The 20,262-nt window shown below is 42.9% G+C and overlaps 1 protein-coding gene across 3 annotated transcripts in view; it reads right to left on the minus strand.

The window, feature by feature from the left end:
• ACOT12 (acyl-CoA thioesterase 12) overlaps positions 1 to 16,576 on the minus strand; it is a 28,480-nt gene extending 11,904 nt beyond the window's left edge. Inside the window, exons 1-6 of one of the 3 annotated variants that reach the window (XM_033163926.1) lie at positions 16,352 to 16,576; positions 11,683 to 11,752; positions 6,747 to 6,807; positions 5,109 to 5,210; positions 4,270 to 4,405; positions 2,345 to 2,501 (exon numbers count right to left, since the gene is read on the minus strand). In XM_033163926.1, coding sequence (XP_033019817.1) covers positions 2,345 to 2,501; positions 4,270 to 4,405; positions 5,109 to 5,210; positions 6,747 to 6,807; positions 11,683 to 11,752; positions 16,352 to 16,472 — 647 coding nt within the window. In that variant the 5' untranslated portion in view covers positions 16,473 to 16,576. The remainder of the gene's footprint in view (positions 1 to 2,344; positions 2,502 to 4,269; positions 4,406 to 5,108; positions 5,211 to 6,746; positions 6,808 to 11,682; positions 11,753 to 16,351) is intronic. The other 2 variants (XM_033163929.1, XM_033163927.1) reach the window with 2 other exon arrangements.
• Positions 16,577 to 20,262: the final 3,686 nt, after the last annotated feature.

Genomic DNA, 20,262 nt, shown 5'->3' on the forward strand with positions numbered 1-20,262 from the left:
GGGCTGAGAGACTTCAAAAAAGTGTGACTAGCCCAAAGTCACCCAGCAGCTGCATGTGGAGGAGCGGAGACGTGAACCCGGTTCTCCAGATTACAAGTCTACCACTCTTAACCACTACACCACACTGGCAACCTTTCAGTATTTCTGTGCAACAAACTAAGTCTACAAAATGGAAATTCCAAGTTTAAAGCTAATACTGGTTTTAATATGGGTTTGGGAGTAGAAACATTCTCTTCAGTTGGAACTTGAGGTATTTGAGAATTGTGGTTTCCGGTATCTATGTCTATTATTTAAAGGGGGGGACTGTTTTGCTTAGCTCTTCCATACATTAAGTGTTATGTTTCTTCATTCATTCATTCTTTTGATGAATCATTTCCCATGAAACATTTCAAATCGATTTACAGTATAATGAGGTTTATAAGACAGTTACAAATATAAACAGTTAAAAACAATTGAGTACAGAAACAATTTTTAAAAAAAATTATAAACACTTTGGTATTTCTTTGCCTGTTTTGGCTGCCTCTCAATGTATCACTGCCAAACACATCACAGATGGGGGGATGAGGGTCTGTGCCAATGATTGGGCGCCAGGTGCCATTTTGAATCAAGGGGGCAGACCCAAATGTACCGGTAACTTTGGTATGACTGCACCCATTTGGGGACATAGGTCTGGCCACCTCTCAGTGTATTGTTGCTGAACTCTGAGCAAAGGTTCTTGAGGTTGGTATCTTCATTGAAGTTTGGACACTAAGTGCAATTTTGAATTCAGATGGTGAAATGAAACATGACTTTGTAGTGGCTTCGCTTGATTTTTGATGTGATGGGTCCAAACTTACAAACAACACTATCAATTAAAAAAAACAACAGTTGTTGCTTTTTAGTTCCTAAAACAATCCCAGGCGGTGCTAGGCACTTCCCACTAGTCCCTATATATGGAAGAAGAAGAAGAAGAAGAAGAAGAGAGTTTATTTTAACAGCATGAATCTTTTAAAAAGAATTTGCTGAGAATTAGGTATTGTTTTGTTGTGGTGGTGTTGTAGGGCTGAAATTTCTTCCTAACCTTTGCTGAGCTTAGACTAATACTGTTTTGCACCATTATTTATCTTTAGCCTTAACTCAATTACCCTTTATGATGTACCAGAATTGTTAAGTGTGCACAATTATCTGTTTCTAATTAATTGAATTGTGCATCTTTATAATGCATTCAAATTACTTTGGTTTTCATTAGGAATAATTTGCTCCTCCTATTTAAATTGCTAAATATCTCATTTGCAATACAACAATAAAGATAGAAGCAGATTAATGTCAAAAATGGAGGTATAAATGTGTAGATGAAGTTTGCAATCTTTTTTCACCGTTAGGCCTAAAAACCTGATCTTATTTTGCTAGAAAGGTAAGCCTTCCATATTTTTACAGACATGGTGTATCTGAAAGACCAAATCTAATTCTAGTGGAATTCTGTTGAGTTCAGCATTGATACTGCTTCGTTAGTATCACAATTATTTAAAAGAGGATATAAAAAACCCGTCTGAGCATATATTCAGTTTGTTCTTTGAGTACTGCTTGCTTTTATAAACCTCATTCTCATTCCTTGTAAGCCTGTGGTCATAGCAACTCTAACTGGCACCTTCAAAGGTCAAATCTAATTGTACCGGTAAGTTGTTTTACAAAAGCTTTGCAGCAAGGTCAGCTATTTGTCAAGCAAAATAGACAGCTCTCTGTCACTGTTTAGCACTGTTTCTCCTACATTTTGGCTCATCACTTTTAAGTGCAAAAAAAGAAATATTTTCAGCGTCTGATGTGTTATTTTGCTGCAGCTAAGCCCAATCTCCATTCTTCTGGACTAGATTTATTGCAGAGTTATTTGGGAACCATTTATAGATACAGATATATAAATGAGGTTGTGTGCTTACATATAAATGCCGCTCACTCGGGTCATTGGTGTTATGACCGTGTAAAACCTGTGACAGATTTGCAATTTTAATAAAATGAGCTGTTTATCCAGTAACAAAGGAAAGCCAGTTATTATTGGTATAACTTCAGGTTACAAATCAGAGCTACATGAATAATGAATGGGAATGACACATCCAGCACCCTGGCAATGAATCAGGCCCACTGGTGTGTGAAGGGAATTCTAATAGAAATTCTTGTCTCACACACACAAAGAGAGAGAGAGCGCTACATGTACCAAGCAACAGGGGGATGATGGAATTCTCTGCGTGATTAGATGAACATTAAACTAGTAGACAAAAAGAAAGGCAGGCAAAAAGAAACCTTGCATTCCTCACTAGGCCTGCCCAGTAACGTGTAACACGGAAGGATGCTGAATAATAAAAAAAGGTACCTTGCTGAAATAACGGCCACTGTCTCCATCCAAGCCATAATTTGGCCACCAAATGTATTTCCTTGATGATTGGCATGAGGAGGCAATACAAGTTCAGTGCTCTGCACATGGGTGAGATCTGTGGAAATTGCACCTTCTTCTTGATTGCAAACTTGTTCTAAAATGTATGAAATGAATAGCCAAGGGTGTTAGTGAAATTACAGACCAGTCCAATTATACTGTGGCTGCCATTGTCCTATGTCTTAGAAATAAAGCAGCTTCACTGAAATCAGCAGGGTGACTACACTTTGTGAGGTTTGTATCCCATAAGACAATTATGGCTGTTATGAGAGCACAGAATACATGTAATGTAGGGCTAGTTGGTTGATCCTGTTCTCTAATACTGTCAAGACTAAAATTCACACTATGTGAGCTTATTAGAATTTGAATCGTATAAATGTATGTTTTAACGACAGAGAGAAATTGGACTACAGGTCTATTTGAGACCCATAATTCAACAGGGAAAGGGGGGATCTGTCTTCCAGGGTGAAGAGATCTCTAGCAAAGCAAGATCTTTATATTTCAAAAAATGCCAATCACGCTAATCTATCACATGATCCCACTTGACCTGAATTAAGTGTTTGGCTTCTGCCCCACTTACATCTGTTTTATAACTCCTGTGTTGTAGCTTGGATTCATCTGAGTGCTTTGCACTTTGGACCTACTTATCAAGTTGTACAATTTGTATTTAGAAGACAAATTCCACCTTGCTTCGTGCACTTTGTAGAAGTTTCATGTAAAGCAATCTTAGCACAAAATAATTTAACACTTTACTTTTTCTGCTCTTTATCACTGTTAAGCCAGTACTGGCTATGGTAGTGTGTTTTAAGGAGAAAAACTGCTTTACGGTGTCACAGTGTGCTGCTGCTTCTTTTTTTAAAACATGAGCATGTGCCAGTTCCATAGGTTGAAATGTCCTATACTGATTTCATCTTGTCCAGGGTTTTCCAGTCTTGGGTCTCCAGCTGCTTTTGGACTACAGCACTGTTTCTGCTAGCTAGGTATGATGGGAGTTGTAGTCCCAAAACAGCTGGAGACCCAAGTTTGTGCACCCCTGATCTAGTCTAAGATAATTGCTAAAACTATGCATCCTGCACAAAAGGACTTTGTAAGTTTTAAAAGTTATGAGTGCAAAACGTTTTCTAACATGGATAGTTTAAGTTTATGGAAACAGCAATATACAGTATGCAGCCACGTTGGTCCATTAGCAAATTAGCATAATACCAAATGGACTCACCATTTCTGCCACACCCACCTCCCTGTTGCCCTACACCTCCTGCTACTCGTAAACAGTGACCCATGCACTGGGAAGTGTTGCAGATGTACCCCACCTTCTGACCAAAGTGAGGGGGCAGATGGTAGGGGAGGGGTGTGAACAACAGAAGCAGACTGAGAATACACACAAACAAAAATGTGCGTATGAGTGATGAGCTCAAGGCACTTCGTATGTGCAGCTAACTTTTATGGAGATCTAAGGTGGAACAGGAGATCTGTATGCCTCTACTTTGTGCTCCATTTGTCAATAAACCAAATATTATAAAATGCCTTAAGTTTCCAGAGATAGGAAACTCCATAGGAACCCAATCTGGATAATGCTTCCCTGAAACTCCTCACCACTTGAAAATGGGAAGCACACAGCAATGTGTCTGTTTTAGCTGTCCCCCATGTCAATATCTTCCAGGATCTAATTTAAGACATACTTGTTTTTTCCATTGGCACATAGCTGGACTGGTGTTCAATAGTCCAAGTGTTGCAGTCTGCTGCACTGTGTTTCATTGCTGATATTGGTTTGAATTATATGGTTTGAATTATATTTTATGCTGACCCCTGGATACCTATGGGAGGAAGGGTGGGATACAAGAATAATAATAAATATAATGACTGACCACTATTCATGCCACATTCTTCCACCAGGTTCTTACAGACGCGTTCATGATCCAGTCGGATTTTTCTTCTCTCAGCAGCCAGGGTGTGCTCGAGAAAATCCTGTGCAGTGACAAACTCCACTGGTTTTAAATCAACCTGAACAAATTAAGATTTTTTTAAAAAGATTGTAAAAGTAAATTCTACTTTGAATAATTATTTTATTTTATTGCCCACCCTTTACCCTAAGTTCTCAGGGTGAGTTGTTTACAAGTGAAAATACAGCATTAAAAGCAGTTTTAAACTTACAATAAAAAATGCAACCACAAACAACAGTGTGGGTCCTGAAAATATCCTTTATACCTGGGTAAAAAGGTGCGTCTTCATTATCTGAACAACAGCAAAGTCTGCACCTCAGTCTGTCACTTTTGTATTAAGCTGCATTAATAATTGGTAAGAAGAGATAACATACCAACAGTATGTTGACATGCATTTGCTCACATTCCAGATTTACCAAATGTTGGTTATTTATTTACACACACAGATACACACGTCTTAAAATCAACCTAAGCTAAAATTTGTCTCAAAAAACAGAACTAGAAATGCAATGCGTAGCAGGCACCGAATGCAATGAAATTGTGGCACTTCCCCTTAGCTAACCCACTGCCAAATTACCGTAGTAAAAGCTTCTGATGCATGTTTACCCACTACAATTCTTCTGCGGTGCTACTACTCTGCTGTCAGACAAACAATATTAATACAAATTACATAAGCATAAGCTGCCATGAACACCACAACTTGGTTTACAGACCATTCTGCAATCCACGTAAACTAAGGGCCATTTTTGAATGAAATATATCACCTTGCCATTATGTAATGGTTTTGCCACGTATGTAGAGAAAGCCACACAAATCAGTTTTTGGAAGGTGGTAAGAGGATCTTGCAATGTAACTTTGACACTGACCTACATGCAAATGGAAACAACAACACCGGATTACTAGGAGTTATATAATTTAGAACTGGTTTATGTAATAATAAGCAGCACTCCCTTCATCTGAATAAACAGCTGACCTCACCAACTGGTTTCATAATTATGTTATTATCTCCATTGCTTCCCAAGTGTCTTCACAGTGCAAGCCGATGTTACATCTACTCAGAATAATAAAATAATAATAATTTATTATTTATACCCCACCCATCTGGCTGGGTTTCCCCAGCCACTCTGGGTGGCTCGGCCCCAAACAGAATATTAAAAACACAATAAAACATCAAACATTAAAAACCTCCCTAAATAGGGCTGCCTTTAGATGTCTTCTAAAAGTCAGATAGTTGTTTATTTCCTTGACATCTGATGGGAGGGCGTTCCACAGGGCAGGCGCCACTACCGAGAAGGCCCTCTGCCTGATTCCTTGTAACCTCACTTCTCGCAGTGAGGGAACCGCCAGAAGGCCGTCAGAGCTGGACCTCAGTGTCCGGGCAGAACAATGGAGACACTCCTTCAGGTAAACTGGAGTTCAGTTTGGATGCTCAGAGATACTGACTGAGTTCAGCGGGACCTATTCTCTGCTAAGTACATGCAGTACTGTAAGCCTAAGTAGAAGTAGAAGCTGTTTCTATAAAATGTTGATTGGTGGCTAATTTTAAAGGGGGTGGGGTGCTGAAAGGAGGGAGGAAACACTTGGACCATTTTTAGGCAATATTTATTGATTTATTAAATTTATGTCCTGCCTTTCCTCCAAGGAGCTCAAGAAGAATACATGGTTCTCCAGATTCTCACAGCATCCTGTGAGGTTGGTTAGACTGAGACTGGTGCAACGTCTTCCAGCAAGCTTTGAAGTGACTGAGGATTTGAATCAAGGTCTCTTCAGTCGTAGTCCAACCCTCTGAACATTACACCACACTGGCGCTCTTTATAGCTTTTATAGTCTTTGTCATGCATGACTAAATTCCATAAAGACTAATGTAGACTTGAGGGCACATTTTGAACTGATAAGCCTGCAGATGTTCTGTATTTATGAACTTTTTCATTCAGTTTTGGTGCTCAACTCTTTAACAAACTGTTGGAACAAAATGTTTTGAGTGAGAAGAATGTAAACATTTAAAAATTTGCTGTGTACTGTGGCAGATACTGGTTCATTTGAAAGAGAAGCCAGAGGTAGTTCTGCAAAAAGAGTACAAGTGTTTGATGACCACAAAAGTTGTCAGAGAGCTGATTTTGCGGGAGTGGATCTACTGAAACAGTACCATGGTAAATAGAAGCACATGGGACAATTGGGACATAGCCTCTGAGTAATGGGCACTGGGGTATGTTTTGGACCTGTAACCCAGGGGTAGAAGACAAGAGTCATGTTGTGGCAATAAATGATTATGAAATGTAGAGAATGGGATGGCCATTTACTTAGCATGAATTCATTCCTTCATTTGTTTCATTCTGCCTATATAACAACATATATCATCTCAGCTTAAAAACACACCAAGACAAACAAATGCAGTCTCTTACCTCCATACTTGTAGTGAATGCCCGGTTTACCTTAGCATTAATGCTGATTATCTGTCCGACTCTATTAAGAGAAAAAGCACCATAATCTCATTATACAAAAACAGACTATTATAAGCTGGTCCAGGACTTTACTGGTCATGATCTAGCAATGGCAACACGACACTGCTGGCTACTGCATGGCCAGCCATCAATACCAGAGGCAGAGAGGGGTATTGGCAGAAATAAAGCATTATGGCTCCGCAGGGCAATGGCAAGGAAGGTGACTTGCTGATTGGTCAGCCTCTGCCCACTGCTGCCCACAGGCAAGCTGCTGAACACTTATCATAGAACCATAGAACCGTAGAACTGTAGAATTGGAAGGGTCCCCAAGAATCATCTAGTCCAACTCCCCACTGCAATGCAGCAATCTCAGCTAAAGTATCCATGACAGATGGCCATCTAGCCTCTGCTTAAAAAACCTCCAAGGAAGGAGAGAGCATAACCTGATTTGGACTCTAAAGTGAAGGGGAAGCTACAAATTGTGTTCTTCCTCTAGACACGATTGCAATGCAGGCTGAGGCTGTTCTGCTATTTCCAGGGAGCGAGGACAGAAAGAGTAGCAGGTCTTAATTAGAGCCTAGTTTCAGCATGGTATATAACCCTGGACCTGGAATCTGGTTTTCATTGCCAGGATCCACACATGTGAAGTACAGTGGTACCTCAGGTTACATACGCTTCAGGTTACATACTCCGCTAACCCAGAAATAACGCTTCAGGTTAAAAACTTTGCTTCAGGATAAGAACAGAAATTGTGCTCTGGCGTCGCAGCTGCAGCAGGAGGTCCCATTAGTGGTGCTTCAGGTTAAGAACAGTTTCAGGTTAAGAACGGACCTCCAGAACGAATTAAGTTCTTAACCTGAGGTACCACTGTACCAACAAAGAAAGGCTATCTCAGCCTTGGATCAGGCACTCTCGCCTGATTGCAAATGGTAACAGGAAATTCCATTAGGTATGTGAGAGGTTGTCCGGCCAATGAAGAGGTTGAACATTCTGTCCTTCCTCTGCACCTAGCATGGAAACCGAGTGAGCTGTCCTGCTCTGGTTTGCTTTAGGAGGGGCAGAACTCTCTGTTCTTCCTCTAGCAGCACTTCATCATGCTAGTAGAATTTTTTTGCAGCTTAGAAACTTTTGTGGACATAAAAACATAAGAAGAGGCTGCTGGGTCAGGTCCATGTCCCATCTAGTCCAGTATCCTATTCTGACAGTGGCCAACAAGATGCCTATGGGGAACCAGCGAGCAAGACACAAACACAAGAGAGCCCTCCCCTCCTGCAGTTTCCCACAAACAGCATTCAGCAGGCAGAGCAGAACCATCATGGTTAGTAGCCTCCTCTTCCATTAGTTTACCTCATCCTCTTTTAAAGCTATCTGTTTCTGGCCAATCACTGTGGCCAGATTTAACTATGCGCTGCATAAAGAGTTGCTTTCATTTATCTTACTTTGCAAGGCTGGGGCCACTTCCACATTATGTTGCTGGTGCTGCTTGTAGCCAAAACAACACGGTTGCTTTTCTTTTCATTAGTCCCTTAGGAGCATAAGAAGCTATCTTACGCCAGGTAAAAGTATTTATTTTGTCCAGTATTGTCTACTTTAACTAGCAGTGGTTCTACAGGGCCTCAGGTCTTTCATATCACTTGCTACCCATTTCTTTTAATTGGTGATGCCATGCTATCACCAAGCTAAGTTCCCTCACCTTGAATTTCGTACAACTATGTGGTTCTGGCTTATTCTTATATTTATGCCACGGAAACCCTTTATTTTCAGAGTATCTCCCTGAAATGCTTAGAATCTAATCTCGTTCTCTAGAACCCAGAGCTCCTGAAGGCTGGCATGTGAACACTATCTAAACATTCTATAAAAAAAAGTCATTGTAAGGCCAGGGGCATCCCATCTATGGTTAATAATTCTGTTTATATATATATAGGAAGTTCCATTGTCACTGTTGAAAAGTACCCCGAAAGCCACTTGCTCTGAACAGAGGCTCTGGGAATTGGAATTCAGGGAACACTGCAGTGTCACAGACCATTGCATTCTCATTTGTAACTGATGGGGACCTTTTGAAGTGTAGCAGGCTGAATGCTCTCAGTAAGGGTACACGAAGAAAATGCAAAAAGAGAGGGAAATCTAAACTACAAACTTATGTAAAATAGACACTGCTGATGAATTCACACGGTGTACGAACACAAACAACAATGTTTGTTCTTTAATGGGGGGAGAGCTGTTTTCCCTGTAGGCAGGTTAGGTGAGGGGAACCATATGTAAGCAGCAGATTTTACTCATACAAGATAGATATTCGAAAATTCTAACCATCTCAAAGACAAAGCAAGGAGCACAAAAACCTGGCACAGTTACAGTTTGTCTATGCAGGGAGGATGGATACCTAAACCAGCTTTGGGGGGGGGCATTTGCAGGGAGAATTGGCAGAGAAGAAAGAGTTCAGGTTTCTCTTGCCTCCCAATTCTCCCCTGTGATTGCCTTTCTGCCATCACATTCATCTTACAACAGAAACATGGGGTTGGGCACCTCCGATTTCTAGTCCTTTGGTGCTTTAGGAGTTGACAGGTCAAAACATAGTTGTAGGAGTAATAATTACAACAACTCTGATTTGGATTGCAAGAGCTGAAGGAATAAGATGCTCTTAATTTGTTGTGCAAAAATCACATTGTTACAAGTAATTTTCTCCTACACTTCAGGTGTAGCCAACATGGCACACTCCAGATAGTGTTGGAGTCCAACTCAAAGCCAGCAGAGCCACCGGTCAGGAATTATGGGAGTTGGAATCCAACAACATGTAGAGGCACCATGTTGGCTACCACTGCTATATTCCTTGTGGATTAAAGAAACACAGCTAATTTCTTGGGAAATGGGAATGTAGAAGACTTGGGTACATCTTGTTTTCAGCTTAGGAACAACATACAGTCCAAGCATACCCGTTTACCCAGAAATAAGCTCCACCGCATTCCACAGGACTTGGGCTGCGTGCATGCTTGTTTACTCAGCATCCAGTGCACTCCTCTATCTTGTCATTTCTTCTGAAATACTGTGTTTTGAGGCTTCCCTACCCCAATAAATGTAAAGGGACCCCTGACCATTAGGTCCAGTCGTGTCCGACTCTGGGGTTGTGGCGCTTATCTCGCGTTACTGGCCGAGGGCACCGGCGTACAGCTTCCGGGTCATGTGACCAGCATGACAAAGCCGCTTCTGGCGAACCAGAGCAGCACACGGAAACGCCGTTTACCTTCCTGCTGGAGCGGTACCTATTTATCTACTTGAACTTTTGACGTTCTTTCGAACTGCTAGGTTGGCAGGAGCTGGGACTGAGCAACAGCTCACCCTGTTGCGGGGATTCGAACTGCTGACCTTCTGATCAGCAAGCCCTAGGCTCTGTGGTTTAACCCACAGCGCCACCCGCGTCCCTTCCCTACCCCAATACCAGCTTGAATTGAGAAAAAGAATGACCTAGCTGCATTTTAAGCCACTAATGAGTACACACAAATCTCAATACGGGGGAGCATAATATTAAATATCTGTGTGAAAAGTGATTAACGCAACACTATAACTGGAGCATCACTGTAGATATATTATTGTTTCTTCATACCAGAGGTAACTGCTGCAATATGACCTTGATGTGCATGGATATGGCCCCTACATATGTGTTTGTGCTCACAAAGTTGTGTCATTCAGTAAATACTGCATGAATCCATCATGCCTTGCTCCTCAGGAAAACACAGACTTGTAGTATAAAATCCAGCAGAAGTTAATAATTGCATTTGCCATCATTCCATACTTTTACAACATAACAGAAAGAAATGTTATCTTAGTTTTCAAAATTAATGAACATTAACATTAATTATAAATGCTTTTAAAGTTAATTAACACTCAGGTGGAAGGTTAAACTTCATAAAACTGCCAGACTTCTCCCACATTAACAATCGAGACAAACAGTTGACTGGCAAAAATTGCTTGCTATTAGCTTCAGAGGGGAACCCCCCCTTCCTTATTCCTGGAAGTTAAAAGCAAGATCTATTTCTTGAGTTGCATGCACTTTTATGAGTCCATTAAATACATAATCTTTGAAAATTGGGTGTGTGTGTGTGCCAATTATGACTTTTTATGCATGAATGCCATTCATTGTCATATCAAGAAAAACACTAAGATTTTTTTTTAGTCGTTTCCTTTCTCAGTAAATGGTTGTATTTATCTCGTGGTAGACAAACTTGTATCCCTAGCAGGCACTCCTATCTGAACTCCGCCCCCATAAGTCACACACTCCTATCTTGGGCTATGCCCCTCCCCCATGCCCTCCTTGAGTGTTTTTGTCTTTGTCTCCATGTTTATTTGAACTACGATCATAATACTTCTTAGCTGAATGCACTGGTGGAGAAATGGGGGTGCAGAGGGAGCGGGTGCCCCCGGCACCACTATTCTGGTAGGGTGCCATCGCAGCCCCCCCTAGACACGCGCCGTGCACCCCCCTGCTTGCCACGCTCCTGCAGACAGCGCACCATGCCCTCTCAGGCAGCATACCACGCCCCCGCATGTGCTCCCCGCCCCGCCTGCTCTCCGCCCCGGTAGCAGAGCATGCAGCTTCGCCACTGGCTGAATGCAGAATTGAGGAATGTGTGTGTTGGATTTCAACATGGCTGGAATGTAACCTACTGTACCAAGGTAAGAGCCTCATATATTCCTCCACCTCCTTCTGCATCTGGCCCTTGTTCACTATTGTCATGAGGCCTCATGACAGAACATGGTCCTCAGGCTGAGAGATGCTGCCCACCCTTAAGAGAATCATTTCCTATATTCACTGGACCAATTCTTAATGTTCTGGTTAATCTCTGTTACACAGAAAATAAAGAAGGCTGTGAAAAGTGTTGATAATAACTACTTGAAGCTGTACCTGGCAGTCTCTTCAAACTGAATGTCATCCACCGATGCTGTCACACAAGGCATGCCAGCGTGTTTCTCAGCTTGGAAGAAAAGACAATTATAAAAATGTAAGCAATTATAAGTTTTCTCTCAACATGCCTTTGCCCTTAATCATGGTTAATTTGGTTGTCTTATAAGGGCCACTTTACACATATGATGCTTTCCTTCCAAAGATGCACATTGTTAATCATAGAATTGTAGAGCTGGAAGGGACTCCCAGATGGTCATTCTACCTCTGCTTAAAAACTTTCAAGGAAGGAGAGTCCACCACCTCCCTAGGGAGTCTGTTCCAATCTCCTTTCTTGTAGCTTGAATCCACTGGTTCAGTTCCTACCCTTCAGAGCAGGAGAAAACAAGCGTGTTCCATCCTCCATGTCACAGCCCTTTAGCTATTTGAAGTTGGCTATCACATCTCCTCTCAGCCTCCTCTTTACCAGGCTAAATGTACCCAAATCCCTCAAGCATTCCTTATAAGGCTTGGTTTCTAGACCCTTGATCATCTTGGTTGCCCTCCTCTGAACATGTTCCAGCTTGTCAACATCCTTCTTAAATTGTGGTGTCCAGAACTGGACACAGTGCTCCAGGTGTGGTCTGACCGAAACAGAATAGAGGGCTACTATTATTTCCCTTCATTGGGACACTATACTTCTGTTGATGCAGCCTAGAATAGCATTTGCTTTTTTTGTTGCTGCATCACAATGGTGACTCACATTATGCTTGTGGTCCATTAAGTCCCCTAGATCCTTTTCACATGTACTACTGGCAATCCAGATGTCCTCCATCTTATATTTGTGCTTCTGGTTCTTCCTGCCTAAGTGCAGAACCTTACATTTGTCCCTATTGAAATTCATCTTCTTAGTTGGGCCCAGTTAAGGTCATATTGAATCCCGATTTTGTCTTCTGTGGCACTGGCTACCCCATCCGGTTTTGTTATCCTGCATCTATTTTATCGCATTTACCAGTTCCAACTGCAGCTTCCCAACAATCATACATGTTCTCCCCCCCAAAAAAATCTATAAATTCTATTCATTTGTTAAGATTATAGATTGCTTCATGACAGCACTCTCTAAGTGGCTTACATAGCAAGATTATCAATAAAACACAACTGAAATCTACAAAACTGTTTTCTTAAAAATTATACGTAAGGAAATTAGTCCAGCAGCCTAATTACTGCGGTCAACTGGAGGCCTGTGGGAAGTCCACAAGCAGCTCCTGAATGCAACAGCACCCTCCCCACTTGCGATTCCTCGCAAATGATATTCAGAGGCAGTATATGCCTCCGACAACTGAAGTAGAACACTGTCATCATCTCTAATAGCCAGAGAGCCAGAATTTGTCTAATCATCTTTTAAAGCCAATAAGAACACGAAACTGGGTCATTTGTGAACTAGATATAAGGGTACTGGTGAGATAGTGCTAGAAATAATTTACAACCTCTTGAGTAATGCTTAACTTCCGAAGGAAAAGATGGCAAACCTTCCCCCCCCCCTATTTATCTGTTAACATTTGTAGCCTACTGTTCCTCCAAGGAGTTTAGGATATTTATAGAATTTTCTCCATTTCATCCTCATAATAACCCTGTGAGGTTCATCAGGGTAGCCAGGCTTCAGATTTCTCAGAAGTTTTTTTTTTTTTTTTTTTTTAAATATTACCGTATTTGAACCCTAAGATCTACCAGGTAGAGCCAGGTGCAAAAGACATGCAGGATGCCTCTGAGCCTAGGGATTTGTTTTCAGTATCAGAATTGAACTCAGGTCACACCCACACCATACATTTTAAGCACATGGTTTGTTCCACCAAGAATTCTGGAAGTTGTAGTTTGCTAATTAGAACTCTCTGTGGGGTGGTGGTGGTGGTAAACTACAGTTCCCAGAATTCTCTGGAGAAAGCCATGTGCTTTAAATGTGCATTAAATATGCTTTCACACAGAAGTCTACTTCCGATCACTCAAAGGCTTATTCCTTTCAGCAGCCTAATTTAAGGAGGGGAATGCTCATTTTGTTATTGCCATTGTTAAACAATTCAGAGGCAGAAACCTGCTGCCTGATCTACCTTCTGTACACCTCTGAAGTAGATAACTAAAGTGGGGCTTGAACTTAAGTCTCCCACAACTAAGTCCAGTTCTCTGCCTCCTAAACCATGCTGGCTCATCCTTTAAACAAAGTGTGCTTCTCTGAACTTTATTGTTAAATGATCCCCACTCCAATCACACATCCCCACGAGAGGTCATGGGGCAAAGCTGCTTCGTTTTACCGGTCATTTCCTTTGGTTGAGAGAATGCTGGGAACTTTCCTTACAAATAGATAAGCAAAGAATATTGGGAACAGGCAGTACATATGCTAATCCTGTATTGGGTTTCCCAATATACAGCACCTGCACCATCTCTCGTTTCTAACCAGCTCACCTTCAATACTCTCCACTTTCTCCCATGAGTGTCTCAGATTCGAATAGCCTTTTCTGTTACACACACTCTCTGGCACAACAGTGGTATCAGATCTAACCTCACAGGCAAACTGGTCATTCAGGAAAACATTTCCAATCCTATGTTACACTGAGAGAACATCAACCAATAATTCTTGACTATTAGCGAGCAATTGGCTTAACTAAGGAATGTCATCCAACAGCTGTAACCATATACCAATTTTCATGGAGAGAGAAACTGACCTGGTGGGTAGAGTGCATGTGTTCAGTAGTTGTCTTGTGCAAGTTCACAGAAAACAGTACAAGCAAATGCAGGATGCAGAACGTGGGTTTCTGTTGAATGCTGTTTAATTCTGCTGCCGGCGTTGTATACAAATGTTAAAAACATGGCTTGCTCAGTGTGGTGCCCATAGCCACAATAGCAGTCTTGAGGACTTTTCCTGGTGCCCAAGAAGCCCCTGAGTCTTCTTTCTGGATCCTCAAAATTTTTACAAGAGATCCCCTCAAAACAACCAACAATTCAAGTCACCTCTCTATCTACAGAGGGTGTTGTGATTTGTTGGTGGGTTTGTTGCCATCTTTAGTAAAAATTATGAGGATCCTTTAGTATCTCTGTCCGCCCGGTGTGTGTGTGTGTGTGTTTGTGTTGGCAAGCACTGGATCTGTTCTGTTGGGTGTGAAATATACCACTGTAAGGTTGGGGGGGAGGGTCTTTGTAAAATCATACAAGTTCAAGAGAATGCATGTTAATTCTGCTGCTTCCAACTTTTGTCCAGAGGCCATAAAGGCGCGCGCACACACACACACACACACACACACACACACAGATTCGCTTTTTGTCTTTTGTAGGGAATGGCCCAGGGCAGAGATGCACATGACACTCTCAAAATTCCAAATTTGTCCATGGTTAAAAAGGTAAAGGTACTGGACCGTTAAAAAGGTAAAGGTACTGGACCATTAGGTCCAGTAGCGAATGACTCTGGGGTTGCGGCACTTATCTTGCTTTATTGGCCTAAGCAGCTGGCGTACAACTTCTGGGTCATGTGACCAGCATGACTAAGCCGCTTCTGGTGAACCAGAGCAGCGCACGGAAACGCCGTTTACCTTCCTGCCGGAGCGGTACATATTTATCTACTTGCACGTTGACGTGCTTTTGAACTGCTAGGTTGGCAGGAGCAGGGACTGAACAACGGGAGCTCACTCCGTCGTGGGGATCAGAACCGCCGACCTTCTGATCGGCAAGCAAGCCCTAGGCTCTGTGGTTTAATCCACAGCGCCACCAACGTCCCTTTGTCTATGGTTACCCCTAGCTTAGTAACTCTTTCCTACCTCATAGGAGTTGTGACAAAAAAGATAAAATCATTCAGTAACTGGGGTTATATAAAAGAGAAAAATGAACCTTTTTTAATTTTTAAAGCTGTGAAATCCCTAAATTCTTTACCAACAAAATGAGTATTGTAATTAAGCTAGTTTGCATTACAGATGCTCCAGCCTTATTGAAGGAAGAAAAAACCTCTGGAAATTGCAAACACCAGCATAATGATCATATAATTCTAGAATGATACCATGCAGAGAGAGAGAGAGAGATAACACTTTGCTAATATTTTTGTGCTCCTTAGTATCTGCTAATGAACACAACTGGATTTATGCTGGCACTATGCAATCCTAAACCCACTCACCTGGAGGTAAGCCTCAATGAATGAATTCAATAGGACTTACCTATGAGTAGATATACTTGGGATTGCAGTGTTAAGGAGCTGGCAGCACCATTCTACCCATGTCTCCTCAGAAATAAGTCCTGTTGAGTTCAACAAGGTTTCCTAACCTGGAGAAGTTGGCACCTGGCCTTACCTGACACTGCAAATCCTCTCTTCCCAAACTATGGATACTGTGTAAAGGAGAAAGTCGCAGCATCATGAAGATGAGGATTGGGCTTGCTGTCTCTTATTACTTGCGAGATAAGTAAAAAATCCATCACGTTTCGCCCTATCTCCACCTGTTAAGTGGGTAAGAGCTGCACCAGTAGACTTTCTGCCTGTGCCATGCAACTCTTAGAAGGCCTGGAAGTAGGTGGTGAACAGCCAGGCACCGTCGCTATCTTGGACCTCGCCAGAGACTAGGGGGGCTAGAAGCACCCGCCGCTGCGCGTCCCCCTGGCCCTGAGGGCCACCCTGAGCGCCTGAAGCAGGTGGGTGGGTGAAGGGGGCGCTCGCGCTTACCCGCCAGGCAGGCCGTGGTGTCGATCCATTTGAGCAGCTGCCCCGCGCCCAACTCCCCGCGGTAGTTCGTGTGCGCGGGAAAGATGGTCTGGCACATGTGCACTTGCGCGGCCGCCGCCATGGAGCCTGAGGTGCTGCCGCCTCCTGCGCCTCGCTCGCTCGCGTCTGTGGCGGCGCCTGCAGATTCAGCTCGGACCTTCGCATGCCCGCCCGCGCGCCCTGTTCTTGCGTCTGCTGCTGCTGCTGCTTCCCTCTGCCGGGCTAATGTGTAATTAGGCGCAAGGCTCGCTTTCTGGGCGTCGAAGGGAAACTGGCGGTGCCCTTATTTTGGCGGCGAACCAGCTCCCTCCTTCGGCGGCCGCGTCCTCGGCCCACGCGGGGCAGGTTCCTTGAAGTTGCTTAGTAGCTAAGGAAGGAGGGAACCTCACCTTCTCGCCCTCGCCTGGTTGCTGCGTGCTTCCCGTCCTTTCTGCCTTCTTCGAACAGCTACGGAAAATAAAATTTAAACGCGTGCGATAATAACAAAAGGCGCCACCGTTTGATATATCATGCATTATTAAAATTCAGCTCGCGGGAGACACCGATTAAGGCAATGGGGCGAACCCGAAAGTGGGCATGTTGAGCAGGCGTTGCGCAGCGCGGGAGCCGACCTCCATAAAAGGGTTAAGGGGTCGCCCTTTGTCACAAGCGACCATTATCTTTCCTCAGCCTTAAACGGATATAATCCGTCGTCTTGCTAAGCAGTGGAGGCCTCTGGGGAAATGGAAATGACCCTTTGGTCATTAGGGGGTGCATATTTCACAAGTTCTCAACAGTTGAGTTGCTGGGTTTTTTTTATCTATTACCTTTGCAAAAACTACGTATCAAAAGGAATGAAGGAAGTGAACCTCCAGTTGCACAATAATTTTAAAATTATAATTGGAGCCCAGGCTTGAGTTGAAACCACCACCACCACCACCTGCAAATTATGTTGAAATCATATTCTGTCCAGTCATCCCCACCCCCCTTTTTCTGCAATTGGTTGCCTTCCCATTTTTTCTTCTTGATTGTAAGTTTAATGCTATACCTGCTGGGGATCCACGCAGGGTCAGCCCACCCATGAGGCCAGGTGAGGAAACTGCTTCAGGCGGCAGGATCTGCAGGGGCAGCAGATCTACATCAGGCTTCCTCAACTTCAACCCTCCGGATGTTTTGAGACTATAATTCCCATCATTCCTGACCACTGGTCCTGCTAGCTAGGGATCATGGGAGTTGTAGACCAAAAATCTTTGGAGGGCTGAGGTTGAGGAAGCCTGATGTAGATCTTTTCCTCCACCCCACTTATTCCTGATGTAGAACTTCACTCAAATCTTCTTCCATTTGCCCCAGATAACAAAATGACGGACTGCCCCTGCATCCATGCTTGTTGTTGTTGTTTAGTCGTGTCTGACTCTTCGTGACCCCATGGACCAGAGCACGCCAGGCACTCCTGTCTTCCACTGCCTCCTGCAGTTTGGTCAGACTCATGTTGGTAGCTTCAAGAACACTGTCCAACCATCTTGGCATCCATGCTTACCAAAGAATAAATGGCATTCTTTTTTTAAAAAAAGTTTTATTTACCAGATCTCTGTGCAAGGTAAATTAGAAGAACAGGCTTATACTAAGGGAACTGCAGAGTTGGGAAAAGTTGAGATAGTTACGCTGACAGGTGTCTTGCCTAGAGGTTCCCTATATGACATCTTGTGGTGGTAACTGGGAAGTACAACTTTTTCAACAGTAAGGAGGCAATAAGATGATGGGGCAGGTGGGTGGGTGGGGGTTAGAAAATTCTCATGGAGATCTAGCAAATTTCAGCCTCTCTGGGATTTTTCTCACAGGTATAGCATTTACTGCCTCATTTGTCTTTGGGTCTTCCAACAGCATGTAGAGGATTTCATAGGAAGAACCTGCAATGTCAAAGCTATGTGGAAAGTAAATAAATTGAATTGCTCAGTAGTTGTGTTGGGTACCTGGTGGAAAAAGGAGGTGTCAGATTCAGGGCTGTAGCTAGGGGGTGGTGAGGTGGGCCCCTGCCAGGGGCGCAAGCGAGGGGTGTGTGTGCAAAATTGGCTAAAAATATGTCCATAAATATAAATATTATTGCCTCATAATAAATGGTTTTAAATAGAGGGTGAATTGAATTGGGGGGGGGGGTTTGGAGGAGAGGCAGAAAGAAGAGCTAATTTGTCTGTGGCTAGGGGGCACAATCTGAATGGTTCTGCCAGGGTGCAAGATCACCTAGCTATGGCTCTGGTCAGATTGGAGACTTTTCTGAAGGGAGTGGATTCAGACTCAAAAAGATATAGGGAACAAAGCTAGTGTATTTGAATCTGGATGACATGGCTATGCTGACCTTACAAGTGGAAATCATGGCATGTAAGCTTACAGTGGAATTACAGACCCAAAGTGATTCTTGCATTACGATCCAATGTGAACCAGACTTACAAGCAGGTTGTAAACATCTCCACAGGAAGAATGTGAGGTTGGGGCTGAGAAATAAGCGGTGCCATGGCAACAGGGTTGCATCTTATAAAAGAATATGGTGGTGTATCTTTTAAAATTATATGAGTAGGTGGGATAAAAAAAAATCCCAGCCAGAGCAGCAGGAAAAGGAAGGTATTCTCTTGTCCTGGGGCCTTTGGGTGAAGAATAAACACTGTCCCTAGGATTTTTCTCAGACTCACTTCTTTTTTTCTACTCTGTTACTCAGTCACCCGTATAATTTTCTCAAGGGGGCTACTTCTTAGCCGCTTGTCTTGCTTCTTTCTGGTTCCCAGCCATCCTTCTTGACTGTCTATCATACTTGCCTCTCCATTTACTCCCTTCCTGCCAGAAACATACTGTTGCACACCACCCCAATCTCTGAGTGGTGCAAGATTCCAGGGAATGAGGCATAGTGGTGTCCCACACGTTAAATGGTTTATTTACACACATATACAACCTGAGCCTGTGGTGGAGGGGTTCGCAGCTTCTAGCTCACACAACACAACTCTCAACTCTGGCCTTTTGTCTTTCTGATTAACGGAGTTGGGGAACGGAGGCCCACCTGTTTGCCCTCTGGCACAGAGCCACTGCTTTGTTTTCCTTAATGGCCCATTACCCACATTGGCCTGGCTATTCCAGCACTTGAATCCATGCTGGGTCCAGGAATTAGAAGCCAGGCATTCAGCCAACTCCACCCCACAAAAACTGATCACAATACATACTTCCTGCAAGCTTCTTATACAACCTCCTTTTTCTCAAGGGGGTTATCTCCATCTTCTCTTCCCTGAGATTTCAACGTCTTTGCCTTCTGCCCAGCCCTCTTGTTTCTTGTTGAGGTATACATACATACATACATACATACAGACAGACAGACATACATACATACATACATACATACATAATTTCATGTGTATGCCGCCTTTCCACAGTTCAAACCATGCTCAAAGTAGCTTACAACATGAAAAACTATGCAACTACATAAAAGTAGTTATAAACAATAAATAAAACATTTAAAAATACACAACCAGCCTGAACAATTTCTACACCAGTCATAATATATATATATATTCTTTTTTTGCACCTTTAAAAATAAAAAATCCAACAGCAACAAACCTCCCAAGAACACCACCCCCAACACCCCAGTTGCAATCCTAACCCCATTTACCTGGGAGTAAGCCCTATTTAATTCAATAGGATTTACTTCTGACTATAGTAAGGATTTTTAGTCCTCAGTCTTTCTACTCACCTGCACACATCTTCTTGTCTCTAGGGACGTGTGAGCTTTTAATTCTGGTCAACCTGACCTTCTACTTCCAGGAGAGGAGCTGGACAGTAGTGAAACATTCTGTTATTCAGTTTGAGTTCCACAGCAAGCAGAATGGTTGCATACTCTGTTATATTGGAGCCTC

The sequence above is a fragment of the Lacerta agilis genome, chromosome 11 (assembly GCF_009819535.1).
Source record: "Lacerta agilis isolate rLacAgi1 chromosome 11, rLacAgi1.pri, whole genome shotgun sequence".
Lineage (NCBI taxonomy): Eukaryota > Metazoa > Chordata > Lepidosauria > Squamata > Lacertidae > Lacerta > Lacerta agilis.